The following is a 14,813-nucleotide window of genomic DNA, read 5'->3' on the forward strand; positions in this document are numbered from 1 at the left end:
ACAGCCACTTTGGAAAACAGTGTGGAGGTGCCTCAAAAATTTAAAAATAGAGCTACCCTATGACCCAGCAATTGCACTACTGGGTATTTACCCCAAAGACACAGATATAGTGAAAAGAAGGGCCATATGCACCCCAATGTTCATAGCAGCAATGTCCGCAATAGCCAAACTGTGGAAAGAGCCGAGATGCCCTTCAACAGATGAATGGATAAAGAAGATGTGGTCCATATATACAATGGAATATTACTCAGCCATCAGAAAAGATGAATACCCAACTTTTACATCAACATGGGTGGGACTGGCGGAGATTATGCTAAGTGAAATAAGTCAAGCAGAGAAAGTCAATTATCATATAGTTTCACTTATTTGTGGAACATAAGGAATAGCATGGAGGACATTAGGAGAAGAAAGGGAAAAATGAAGGGAGTAAAACGGAGGGAGAGATGAACCATGAGAGACTATGGACCCTGAGAAACAAACTGCAGGTTTTAGAGGGGAGGGCGGTGGGGGGATGGGTTAGCCTAGTGATGGGTATTAAGGAGGGCACATACTGCAAGGAGCACTGGGTGTTATAAGAAAACAATGAATCGTGGATCACCACATCAAAAACTAATAATGTATTGTATGGTGATTAACATAACATAATAAAATAAAATTAAAACAATACCGACCCACCATGTCACCTACACCAGATCTGTGAAGATTGGGAAGCTAGATAATGCCAAGCAGCATAGGATATTGTGAAGCACAGGAACCTTGCATGCTGTGCATGGCATAGGTGCAATTGGGGAAAATAGTAGAATTTTGAAGATCAATTTTGTGTAACTTACAATTTGTAACAGCTATTTTTGCTTTGTGCTAGCTTTACTGTGCTGTCAGAGAAGTCCCCTCTGACTCAAGGTACGTCCAGGCCAGGTGATTGTCCTAAGAATCTTAGCATTATCTTTAGCTTCCTAGAGTGATAACTTTTCTGATACATAATGATGGGACAGATGACAGAATGATGAAATTATAATGTCATCATTGTTGCATTAAGAACTAAATTGTTTTGAAAATGGCTTAAGGTCATAACTTGTGGATTGGGAGGGAGAACACTCATGGCAAAAGGAGAAGTGGTCTCCAGATATTTCTGTGCCTCAATCAATTTTATTGAAAAGCTTTTTAGCACCCCACATCAATACACTGTTTGTCTTACGGGATGTTAAGATATATGTCTCTGTTTCAGCTGAGATCTCAAAGCCAACTAGCAAATTTACCAAAAGCAAGATCCTAGACCACCAACTTATTCATAACCTGCAAAGAAGTGGATATTTAATGAACTCATCCAGTGGCTGAAGAGTTAATCTGTGCATGAACTTTCCTTGGTGAGATTGGTGTGCTATATAAGCTTCCCCAGCTCTAGAAGGAAATAAGGATGCTTCTCCTTAAGTCAGCAGAGAAAAAGAGATCCAGTGAGAGAGTTTGATCATATGCCGGGAATTTTAGAGTCTAAGGACTGATATACCAGCTGTGGCAAAGCAACAAGAAACTACTGAACTGCATCCCCTCTGATGGTCGGGAAAGGGTGCAAGATGTTTCTCAGTGGTCAGCTGTGGGCCAAGAGGAGCAGTTCTGACTCCTCATGAGACTTCCTGAAGCAGAGCTACAATGGTACTAGAGCTGCTGGAGGACGGCCAGATGCTCAGGAGCTGAGGCAGGAACCTGGAAGCGAGTCTCAGGACCTGTGCCCGATGTCCCAGAGGTGTGTCTCCAAGGCCCTGGAAACAGCCCTGCAGGACATGGGAATCATCTGCATCGAGGGTCATCCTGGTGCCCACTCCAATCCATGCACTGGCCTCCAGGGATCGAGGAGGCACTCAGGTAGAGACCCCTCATGCAGAGTCTCCAGGGGCCATTATTATCTGCCACTTCCTTGTGCTCATAAAAGCAGTCCCACATCAGGTTCTAAGAGTCTGAATGGTAATCTCTGCTCCTCTGGCATAGTTTTGATCACAGATGAGTAAGTATTTTCTAATTGCGCAGCTAGAGCTCCACTTCTCTTGGAGATAGACTTTTCCCTGCCTTGCTCTGTGAGAGAGATGGGTGGAAAGGGGAGTATGATTGTTACAGGATTTCTATTCCTTTAGTACCTGAGGTTCTTGGGCATGCCACTTGGAAGAATGAAGAGGTAGAGCAGGTGAAGAGTGGTGGGCAGCAAAGCAAAATTTATTGAGCCATAGTACAAGGCTTCTGGAGAAGGAAGGGACTCCAGAGGGTTGCCATTTTGGCATTTAAATCTAGGGGTTGTTATAAGCTCTTTTGTGGAACTATTTTAAGCAACCAGAGTGTGGACCTCTTGCAGATTGGCTGCTAAGGCATGCCGATCAGGGTTTTGATCATGCACGTCTACCTATCAGGTTAATATTGAGTGCTCACGGTCTTTTTGGGCTGACATCTGGAGACTTAGGTCTTAACTAGTGATAGTGACAAATGTTTTATGGTTAATTGTTTTGTCTCAGGATCTTTTGCAAAAGTCACTTCTGCAGAAGCTGCTAGACAGAATGCTACTGTGGTCTTAGCTGTTATGGGTCTCTGCTTGCTGGGGACCCTGGCTCTGACTACCTAATTGTCCAACTAACTTCTTACATGATGACCCTGGGGAGGGAGTAATCAAACTGTCTGTGCTTTGGGTGGAATAGGCTGAATATGTGTAAGCGTGGCGCTTCCTTTGTTTCTGGTAATTTGATATCACTCAGAATGTCCATCTGCTGGTTTGCTGATTCTTTATTAAATAAAAAGTAATGTCTTTATTCTGCAAAAGAGAGAAGAGACTAGAATACCCTGCATTGTGGAGAACATCAGAAACACATATTGTGTGACTTTATCATGGGAAGCTGTCTCTCACATTGACCTGGTACAACTGCATGCTAGTTTTTATTTATGGATAAATAAATAAATATTTATTTATTTATTTATTTATTTATTTATTTATTATGTGCTCATTCAGCTTATGTGTTTGCTATGGGATTTCAGTTATGAGTAAGGGATTGGATAATGTACTTTAGAGATCCTTGCAATTTAAACATTCTGCATTTCTAAGGTGCCGTTTTTGAGAATTCTCTCTAATAAAGAGGCCTCGAGTCCCTTAGAAGGAAGCAGGAAGTCAGAACTGAGAGCCTGGAAAGCACGCTTTCTCATGAATTTTTTTTCTTTCTTTCTTTCTTTTTTTTTTTTTTAAAGATTTATTCATTTATTTATTACACACACACACACACACACACACACACACAGAGGGAGAGAGCAAGCACAAGCAGGAGGAATGGCAGGCAGGGGAGAAACAGGTTCCCTGCTGAGCAAGGATCCCAATGTGGGGCTCCATCCCAGGACTCTGGGATCATGACCTGAGCTGAAGGCAGATGCTTAATCAACTGAGTCACCCAGGTGCCCCTGAGTTTTCTGAGAACAATTCTTTATGGGTCCTTCGTGGCCATCCTCAAGATCTTCCTATGCTGTGAATCCCTGGAAACCTTTTTTTTTTTTTTTTTCTTATATTATATGAGATTTTGTGGTCTTGGATAAGAGAGGAAGAAGCCGTTTTCATGTAACTCTGTGAATTATCTGTGCTTCACATGGTGACTCACAGCCCTTAGTCTCTTCTGTAGGAGGGGCAGCTGTCACCTGTGGATCATGACTTGAGTACCACCTGGGGGACATTGTTCCAGATTTGGAGATAGTATAATTGTTTTTCTATTCTGTTAACTGTGTGAGCTTAAAAGAGTCAGGTATCTTCTGTCACTTTTAGTTTTTGAAACCGTAACTCATGATTGTATGAGAGTAAGATGATATGGTAGATATGAAGCCTTTTTTCTAAGTGCTACAGAATTCTGAATATGTGAGGAAGGGAAGGAGCTCTCTCTCTCTCTCTTTTTTTTTCTTGGAAATTCTGCCAGAGTGCCTGACATTCAAATAGTAGCAATCAATTACTGAAAGTTAAACCATTGTGTCCCCCAGATAACTATAGGAAATAGATGAGTAAGACAGGACAAGTATCCTCAAGGATTATGGCCAAATGGGTGATATAAATTGCACAAATACATGTGTGTTGAGTGGTGGAGTGGAGGTCTGCAGTTTCCAAGAAGGTCTGCAGTTTCCAAGAGGTCTGCGGTTTCCAAGAGGAGATCCCTGGGAAAAAGTGAAGGTGTGGGAGACCCTGAGGAAGGAGGTGTGGCTGCCAGCACAGGGCTCCATGAAACAAACTGTTTCAACACTGATGTGTTATGAACTTGCAGCTCTAGGATGACCTCTCCTCTCAGGTCCAAATACCAAATGTTTATATGATATCTTTTCTCAGATATCTCAAAGATGCCTCAAACATAAACTTAAGTTTCATTTGAAGGAAACAGTGTCATTGAAGCTGAGATTTGAAACAATGAAGATTGACAGATAGAAATGGGGAGAGGAAGAAAGACATCCAGGTTGAGTGGATAGAAATGATCCTGAAAAACAAAGGAGAAGATACTCTAGTTTGGAGGCAGACAGTGGTCAGCAGGAGCGCAGTGTCACCCAGCCAGTGCATAGCAGCTCATGAGTAACGGGAACACAGGGAAGGTGTGGTGGACATGAGCAGGATGATTGCAGGACAGCCAAGACTGGGGGCCCAGTAGACAAGGCCACAGCATGAGGAGATCCCTAGGAGAAAGTGAAGGTGTGGGAGACCCTGAGGAAGGAGGTGTGGCTGCCAGCACAGGGCTCCATGAAACAAACTGTTTCAACACTGATGTGTTATGAACTTGCAGATCTAGGATGACCTCTCCTCTCAGGTCCAAATACCAAATGTTTATATGATATCTTTTCTCAGATATCTCAAAGATGCCTCAAACATAACATGGCTAGCCCTGAATCCATCATCTCCTCCTGGAGCTAGGCCCCTTCCAGCTTTCCCTGTTTTCATGACTCATCGTGTTAACCATGTAGTTGCTAAAACCAGGGATCTAGGTCAGCACAGCATATCATCAAGGTTGCAAACTGAAATGTAGAACTTGGTGTCACGATGTCATAGCTGTGTAATTTTAGGCAAATTATTTAATCTCTCTGAAGGTTATTTTTAAAAATGTTTATTGCAATATGGGTGTGATATGCTATTTCATAGGTTTATGTGTTTTGGTGAGAGAATGGGCTACTTTAAGGCTTGTAGAATGGTTGATCACTCCATGTATGTCAGTTATGATTATTATTCCTAACCCACCCTCTTCCCACCTCCTACTAAGACTGTAAAAACTGTGTCTCCTACTATCTATCCCTCCACTGCCTCCATTTCCTCTGACTCAATGCTTACCATGCTCGTCTGAAATGCCATCACCCCCCTGTTTGGATGAACTTGGTGGCTTGTTCTGTCCACTGCTATGCCTTCCATTCCATTGTCCATACAGTGGCCAGAAGGGCCTTTCTAGAACATGGACAACTCAGGTCCCAGAAATATCGTCTTCCTGCTCTTAGATTCCCAATGACTCCAACTCCACCAAAGCACCTCCTGTCTTTCCCCTTCATCCCAGGCTCCTGGGCTTCCTAGCCTCATGCTTCCTCCAGCCTCCAGAACCTGTACCTGCTCTTCTTAGTGTGAAGGTTCTTCACACCTAACTCACCTTCACCTACTTAACCTCTGTCCATGCTTGAGATTTCAATTCACATTTTCTAAGGGAAGCTTTTGATGACTTCTCCAAAACAGGGTGAGCCCTATGTTGCTTTCTTTTAAAGCGATTATTATAGTTTTTATTATATTAAAAAAACCATTTGGTAAATTTATAACCCCCAATGTGCATTCTCCTGAATGTACAGTCAAATTCTGCTTTGTTCATCATTTTATTTTTAGCACAAACCAACATGCCCCGCAAAGAGAAGTTTCTCGAAATATGATTGAATAAAATGAGCAGGATGAGTTAGCCTAGTGGATTGGTCTAATTTATCCTCAGAAGTAGGAGGAAGGGTTAAAAAGGTAAAAGTGTAAGCAGAGTTTAGGAATGACCAGGGTTTGGGGATTCTTTTGATGGAAATATAGTTGTCCTGGAGAATTCATTTGCTCCTGGTAATGTGAAATATACACTAAGGGAATCTGTACCTTTATCTGGCGTGTTCTCTCACCCTTCTGAATTTAAGGTTCAGACACACACATGGGCACAGGGCAGAGCAGTCAAAGAAGTGCTGTTTGAGTAAAGGCCCAGTACTTACCTTCATTTCTAAAAAGTTTTAGTTCTCTCTTTAGCTCCTATAATTTGCTTCAGATATCAAACTGCACAATTCATTCTTCTTGAATTAGAACTTGAGCATTTTGAACTAAGGGATCCTTTGTATAACCATTTTAATTTTATCAAGCATTTTTATTAACCAACTTAAAGTCTAGAACAGTATTCTTTAATGACACAAACACGAACATTCAAATTAATTTACATCCGGCCAGGAAATAACAACTATCCTGGGAATCAATTATTCAAATAAACATATTCAAGCAAAAGACCAGATGTTTAGTAACAGTTAGATTGAACTATCAAGATGGTACAGACATAGCATATTGCCATTAATAGAAATACAAGTCATTAAAAGTTTGAAACTAAAATAATCCAATTGTATGAATATAAACCATATTAAAAATATATTTAGAGAGCATTCTATTGTCATCAGTTAAGGGAAATTAAATTTTTAGACACCCAATTGAAAGTCTATCAGTTTGGGAGAGATAAAACTATATGTATTTTTTTCACCCAGTGGCTACATAACTCTGCCAGACATTTATTTCACTGAGACTCAGTGTTTTCATCTAGAAATTGGAATGGCAGCATTACTCAATTACTTGTCTTGGGGACTTATGAAAGGGGAAGGAGTTAGTGAGAATCTGGATAGAAAGTGCTCCAAAGTTGTGAGAGTCCTCCTCCACACAGCACCTGTGGTGACTGTACACAGACATGGAATCCTGCATTAGCCAAATGGCTTTTCAAGCTTCCAGAGCACTGGGTCTCTAATTTATTGGGATGAGTCTCCTGAAAAGTTTATTAAAATACAAGTAACTTAACCTGAAATTTGGGGTTTCTAATTCAGTATGCTTATTACTGAAGCTTATTATAACAAATTAAATAAAAAAATACAAATATCCACTAATAAGGAAGATATTAAAAGTTTCCTGTATTCTTATGAAGACTTGTATATAACCCAAACATCATGTTTTAGGAGAATATTTATGGCCATGAGAATTTATCACAATATGGTGCTTGAGGAAAAAACAGGTTAGAATGTGTACTCTCTGAGCCTACTTTTAAATATTTATGCATGGAAAACTGATTAGAAGGACATACACCAAATCATTAGTGGATGTTTTCTTTCTTTGGTGGAGACATTAAGGGTTTTTGCTCAGAGATTCTTGCACATTCTGTGTTCTGCAACTCGTGTTCACATGTCACCAGGATGATTGCAGGTGGAACTGACCCAGCCATTATTAATATGGAACTCGTAGGGTGTACGGTGCCCTCTTGTGATTTTTTTCTAATTAAATACTGTCTGTATTGTGTATTTTTGAGATTTTATTTACAAGTGAAACACTGGATCACTTATGTCTGTGTTCGGTGGTAGGTATGAGCTCTGGAGGATGCTGCCCTTCTGGGTTGGAATCTGATGTGCACGGTAATGACTGTCCTCTGTAACACTTGTTCCCTTGTTTTGCAGACCATTGCTACTGCAGCATAGGATTATTGTAATCTGAGTTTCTCTTTGCCTAATCCTCCAAAGGGAAGTGGGTAACATCATGGAAGGAAAGAATCAAACAGCTCTGTTTGAATTCATCATCTTGGGATTCTCCAACCTAAATGATTTGCAAGTTCTACTCTTCACAGTATTCCTTATGACTTATATCTGTACTCTGGGAGGAAATCTCTTCATTATCTTGGTGACCATGGCTAATCCACATCTACATACTCCCATGTACTATTTTCTAAGGAATTTGGCCTTTCTTGACTTCTGCTACACCACCACCAATGTCCCCCAGATGATGGTGCATCTCCTATCAGAGAAGAAGAGCATTTCTTATGGAGGATGTGTGGCTCAAATTTTTGCCTTCATTTTCTTTGTAGGATCAGAGTGTCTCCTCCTGGCAGCCATGGCATATGACCGTTACATTGCAATCTGCAAACCCCTCAGGTACTCAGTGATTATGAACAGGGCCCTGTATGGCCGGTTAGCCGCCTCATGCTGGACTGGGGGTTTCTTCAACTCAGTCGTGCACACAGCACTTACCTTCCGCCTGCCCTTCTGTGGCAACAACCAGATTCATTATTTCTTCTGTGACATCCCCCCTTTGCTGCTGTTGTCTTGTGGGGACACTTCTGTAAATGAGTTGGCATTGCTCTCCATTGGGGTCTTCATTGGGTGGGCTCCTTTCCTGGGCATCGTCCTTTCCTACCTCTCTATTATCTCTACCATCTTGAGGATCCAGTCCTCAGAGGGGAGGCAAAAGGCCTTTTCAACCTGTGCTTCACACCTGTTCATTGTCCTTCTCTACTACGGCAGCACCATCTTCACATATATGCGGCCCATCTCATCTTACTCACTGGAGAAAGACAGACTAATCTCCGTATTGTACAGTGTTGTTACCCCCATGCTAAACCCTGTAATTTACACACTGAGGAATAAAGACATCAAAGGGGCTGTGAAGGCCATGGGGAGAAGGTGGCAGATGCCGATTCCCTCTTTTGATATGTAACTTTCACTCATCTGTAACCAATATTCTTATATCAGAAATTAACTTTTCACTAGCCAACTGTTGACAGTGACACTAAACTTACAGGTTGATTGCAGTGTTGGGACAGATAGTGAACAGTTGACACACTCAAGTCTAAGTGTACATATTCTTGAGCTTTAGTTTAGTTAGTCCTGTGCAAGAGACATGGATGTTGCTGTTTTTAGGTAATTTTCTTCTTAGAATACTGTCCATTCCTGAATATGGTGCCACTCTTTCATGCAATATGTGCTTGATGGTCATTACCTTCTAGTACTTTCCTTCCTTTGTGTATTACCACTTATATGTTGAGGAATGTGAAAGCCCTTATCCTAATGCTCCTCATATATGTTTATTATATTCCTCTTCTTACTACTTAAGTCATGCTTTTGGCTTTTCTTTCTTTATTAGGTTCTTCTTAAAAAAGCATCATAATCAATGCACTGAGTTCACATTACACTGCTTTTGACAGAGCTATGTGAATCAAGATGAAATGATGTTTTATCTCTGGTTCTGCTGACAATTAAGGTTAGTTTTTTCCCCAGTTGCATGGGTCAATGACAATTTATCTTCATGTTGGAAGGAAGACAGTCATAGTTTCTCAATCCCAGCTTATATTCCTTACTGTGTCCAAAAAATGGAATATCCTGAAAGAATGTTTCTAGAAATAAAGCCACACGACATGTTACTATTTTATAGGGTATTTAGAATTTAGGAAATCTTTATCTAAAACAAAGATAAACTCAAAATGGATGAAAGACCTCAATGTGAGGCAGGAATCCATCAAAATCATAGAGGAGAACACAGGCAGCAACCTCTTCCACCTTGGCCACAGCAACTTCTTTCAAGACACCTCTCTAAAGGCAAGGGAAACAAAAGCAAACATGAACTTTTGGGACTTCATCAAGATAAAAAGCTTCTGCACAGCAAAGGAAACAGTCAACAAAACCAAGAGGCAACCCATGGAATGGGAGAAGATATTTGCAAATGACATATCAGATAAAGGGCTGGTATCCAAGATCTATAAAGAACTTCTCAAACTCAACACCCAAAAAACAAATAACCCAGTCAAGAAATGGGCAGAAGACATAAACAGACACTTCTTCAAAGAAGACACACAAATGACCAACAGACACATGAAAAAATGCTCCACATCACTCGGCATCAGGGAAACACACATCAAAACCACAATGAGATACAACCTCACACTGGTCAGAATGGCTAAAATGAACGAATCAGGAAAAGACAGATGTTGGCAAGGATGTGGAGAAAAGGGAACCCTCTTACACTGTTGGTGGGAATGCAAGCTGGTAGAGCCACTCTGGAAACCAGTATGGAGTTATCTCAGGACATTAAAAACAGAGCTATTTATGACCCAGAAATTGCACTCCTGGGTATTTACCCCAACGATACAGATGTAGTGAAAAGAAGGGGACCTGCACCCCAATGTTCATAGCAGCAATGTCCACAATAGCCAAACTGTGGAAGGAGCCAAGATGTACTTCAGCAGAGGATTGGATAAAGAAGATGTGGTTCATATATACAGTGGAATATTACTCAGCCATCAGAAAGGATGAATACCTACCATTTGCATTGACATGGATAGAACTGGAGGGTATTATGCTAAGTGAAATAAGTCAAGCAGAGAAAGACAATTATCATATGGTTTCACTCGTATGTGGAACATAAGGAATATGGCAGAGGACCATAGGGGAAGGGAGGGAAAACTGAATGGGAAGAAATCAGAGAAGGAGACAAACCATGAGAGACTCTGGACTCCAGGAAAAAAACTGAGGGTTGCAGAAGGGAGGGGGTTGAAGGATGGGGTAGCTGGGTGATGGGTAGTAAGAGGGCATGTGTTGTGATGAGCACTGTGTGTTATACACACCTGATGAATCATTGAACACTACATCAAAAGCTAATGATGTATTATACGTTGGTTAACTGAACATAAAAAATAAAATACAAAAATAAAGTCTTTGCTGAAAAAAAATTAGATCACAGAATTGGAGAAAAATATACAGAAAGGTAACTATAGGTTGTTTGGGGGGGGAATAGAAACTGTTTGTTGCATAGTAACTATAGTTAGAAAAGAGAGTAGGAATCACACATATTAAAAGCAAAGGTACTAACGTACTGCTTTTTCTGTGTTATTACCACATAAGGAACAGGCATGAAGACAAGAGAAGTGGGCAAGCAAAGTGGTCCAAGAAAGAAAGAAATATGGGAAAGGGAGAGAAAATGTGAAAGATAAGGAAGGAGGCTGAGAGATGCAAAGAAGTTCCTTGCAATGTAGGGCAGAGAGAAGGGCTCACGGAGGAGGGGCCAGGGTCTAGTTCCTTCCTTCCCAGTTCTGCCAGAAGCTGTTTCTCCTCTTCCTCAGAGCTGCTCATGCCTCCCTAGCTGGCATCCTGGTTCTCATCTTTGTGCTCTGCCACAGTGCCTAGCCCACACCTGTCGCCCGCACCTCACTTCTGAGTTAACTCTCCCATGGCGGTGCTGTGTGCAGACTCCTTCCCAGTTTCAAAGAGACCTCCACCTGACAACAATGATCTGTGGTCAGTGCATTCAGTCTCCTAGGAACTGCCTGTCTTATCACCTGATCTCCTTTAGAAACTAAATAATTCTCCCCACAGTTACTACATCCTGCAACATTCCTTTCCATTTTCCTTTATACTGTCTTTTAAAAAGCAAAAATGTTGACTTTTGATGAATTCCAATTGGTCATTATATATATATTTTCTCTCTTAAATTCACCTTTATTGAAATATAATTGGCATATAAAATTGTAAGATATTTAAAATGTACATCGTGGTGATTTGATACAAGTATACATCGTGAAAAGGCCCCTCCTATCCTGTTAATTAACACATCCATCCATCCATCACCTCTCATATTTATCTTTTTTTCTTGATGACAATATTTAAGTTCTGCTCTCCTAGCAAATTTTAATTATACAATACAGTGTTCTCAACTCTAGATAGCCATCATGTTTAACATTAGATCCTCAGACCTCATTCACCTTAGAGCTGAAAGTTTATACCCTTTTAACTCCCTCTTTCTTTTACTGACCACCACTTCCCAACCCTGGAAACCACTTTTCCACTCTCTGTTTTTATGAGTTTGACTTTTTTTTTTTTTTTTAAAGATTCCACATATAAATGACACCATACAGTATTTGTCTGTGTGGCTTTTTCCTTGCATTATGTCCTCAAGTTCTACCCCTGTTGTTGCAAATAGCAGGAATTCCTTCTCTTTCCTGGCTGAGTATTTCTCCTCCCTCCATTTTCAACTGTGGCATGAAATAAGTCTCAGGAGGCATTTGGAATCAACTCTTTTCGGGGGGAGACTCTTGGCATCCTGTTAAAACATTACCTTTCAGAGTCGGGTTCCTCAAAAAATTAAAAATAGAGCTACCCTATGACCCAGTAATTGCACTCCTGGGTATTTACCCCAGAGACACAGATGTAGTGAAAAGAAGGGCCATATGCACCTCAATGTTCATAGCAGCAATGTCTGCAATAGCCAAACTGTGGAAAGAGCCGAGATGCCCTTCAACAGACAAATGGATAAAGAAGATGTGGTCCATATATACAATGGACTATTACTCAGCCATCAGAAAGAATGAATACCCAAATTTTGCATCAGTATGGATGGGACTGGAGGAGATTATGCTAAGTGAAATAAATCAAGCAGAGAAAGTCAATTATCATATGGTTTCACTTATTTGTGGAACATAAGGAATAGCATGGAGGACATTAGGCATAGGAAGGGAAAAATGAAGGGGGGGAAATTGGAGGGGGAGATGAACCATGAGAGAGTATGGATTCTGAGAAACAAACTGTAGGTTTTAGAGGGGAGGGGGATGGGGGGATGGGTTAGCCAGGTGATGGGTATTAAGGAGGGCACGTATTGCCTGGAGCACTGGGTGTTATATGAAAACAATGAATCATGGAACACTACATCAAAAACTAATGATGCACTGTATGGTGACTAACATAACATAATAAAAAAAAAAAAGAGAGAACAAATGATCATTATATTTTTTTCCTTTGACTGTTAGTTCTTTTGCTTTTTGTGCCCTAAGAAATCTTTGCCCTCCATAGATCCACAAAGATACTTTCCTGTAGCTTTTATATTTAGGTCTATGATCCAACTTGAATTAATTTTTGGTGTAATGTTGAGGTTTATTTTTTACTTTTTTCTGAAGAGATAGCTGTGTTTTGTTGTGTTTTTACAGCAAACCTTGTTGAAAAGACTATCCTTTCCACATTGTGTTGTTTAGACACTTTGGTCAAAATTACTTGGGCACATATATTTTGCTCTATCTAGATGTTTTATGTTCTGTTTGAGCTTAGACTACCAGGTGTAACCTGTATTCTGAAAAGAATCAGATTTACTGATTTGCAAGGAGGAAGGGAACTCCAGAGTAACCGTTGCATGTTACACTTGACAACAGAAAGGAAGCAAGCATCATCCATAGGGGTTGGTTTCCATCTGAAGAAATCTGAGCAGGGTCTACAGGAAGCAGGGCTCAGTTCTAAATTGGGTACTGTTTTTGAGGAGGGCTTGGGAGAAGCAGGGATTAACAGGAGACTAGGTGCTATCCTGTGGCCAGCCCAGATTAGCAATTAGGTATGCCGAGTCGTAGATGGATGTAGTAAATCTAGGGTGCTACTGAGAAGAAAGCAGCAGTCCCTCAAAGTGTTACTGTGTGCCCTATTGACTCTGCAGCTGCTTTATCTGTATCTGCCCTCTGGCATGAATAAGGGCAAGGCTGCTTTTTGCTTTATCATTTCAAGCTGATTTCCACTCTTTCTCTCTCACATAGGGTTTTGTTACATTTTTGGTTCCATGATCTACTCATCTACTAACCCCACACTGTCAGGCTTACTGTAGCTTTGTAGTAAGTTTTTAAATACAGTTGTTTAAATACTGAAATATATTCTTTATTCAAGAATGTTTTAGTTATCTAAGTACCTTTGTTTTTACAAATAAATTTTAAAACCAATTTATCAATTTCTACTGGAAAGCCTGCTGGGGTTTTTATAAGCATTGAAAGTATAGAAAAATTTGGAGAGAGTTTATGTAGAGCAGGGTTTCCCAATCTTTTAAAATTGTCCCTCTAAGGAGAATTCTTCATATTTCTCCCCTAATCATCCCACCCCCATGAAATTTTAATACCTCAGATATAGTTGCAGATGTTTATGAACTGTGGCCTTTGAAGAGACACAAGTCATTGAAACATCGAAGAAGTTTTTTATACCCCAAGAACCAATTTTCACCCCCTTGGGAGCAACATCATCCCAGTTTAGATTACATGATCCAGATTAGCATGTTTTATCTCTCCATTTACATGTGCTTTTTAAATAGTTCAGCACTGTTTTGTAGTCTTCAGTATAGAGGTCCTTCATGTCTTTTTGATGAAATTCATTCCAAAATATTTTCTGGTTTGTTTCTATGCTTTTGCATATTGTTCTCTTCTTTAAATTTGATTTCCTAGTTGTTTGTTGCTGGTGTATAGAAATATAGAAACACAGATGAGTTTGTGTAATAATATTACCTACTAAAATCTTGCTAATTTTTATTTTCTTTCAGGAATTTTAAGGAATTAATTTTGTATTAGCCACAACAACATACATTTAAAAGATAATAGTACAAATATGCAAAATATATTATTTAGTCAGTCAACAGTTTAGGTTGTTTGCCTAAGCAAGCTCATAAATCCCTTGAAGTAAGCCCATAGTCTACTCCTTACCTACAGGATAAGGTTTGGGATCTAGAAGAAGGGAATCATTGAATTTATGTATTATCTCACCAAACCTCCAGTTTTAAGATAAATCTGGTTAGAATTTTTTAAACCTCACCAACTCTTCTAAATGGAAAACATGTGTCTTTCTGCATACAGTTAAGAGATGCCACAGTTCCTGGCATCCATCAGTGAACACATCTGACATAAGCTTGTATACAGCTCCCTCCACTGTTCTTCTTGTGAAGATTTACCAACGTCAGAGTTTTTAGAATCTCAGTGCAAGTGTGATCTCTCAAAGACATCAGCTCCAGATACAGTTTGTCT

General features: G+C 40.2%; 1 protein-coding gene across 1 annotated transcript; it reads left to right on the plus strand.

Annotated features, from left to right (window-relative positions):
* The first annotated feature begins 7,565 nt into the window (after positions 1-7,565).
* On the plus strand, positions 7,566-9,073 carry LOC116638022 (olfactory receptor 5V1). Its single transcript, XM_032413781.1, has one exon. It carries the CDS (start codon positions 7,769-7,771, stop codon positions 8,720-8,722), a length of 954 nt encoding a protein of 317 aa, XP_032269672.1. The 5' UTR covers positions 7,566-7,768; the 3' UTR covers positions 8,723-9,073.
* The last annotated feature ends 5,740 nt before the right edge of the window (positions 9,074-14,813 follow it).

The sequence above is a fragment of the Phoca vitulina genome, unplaced genomic scaffold, assembly GCF_004348235.1.
Source record: "Phoca vitulina isolate PV1807 unplaced genomic scaffold, GSC_HSeal_1.0 scaffold15, whole genome shotgun sequence".
NCBI lineage: Eukaryota > Metazoa > Chordata > Mammalia > Carnivora > Phocidae > Phoca > Phoca vitulina.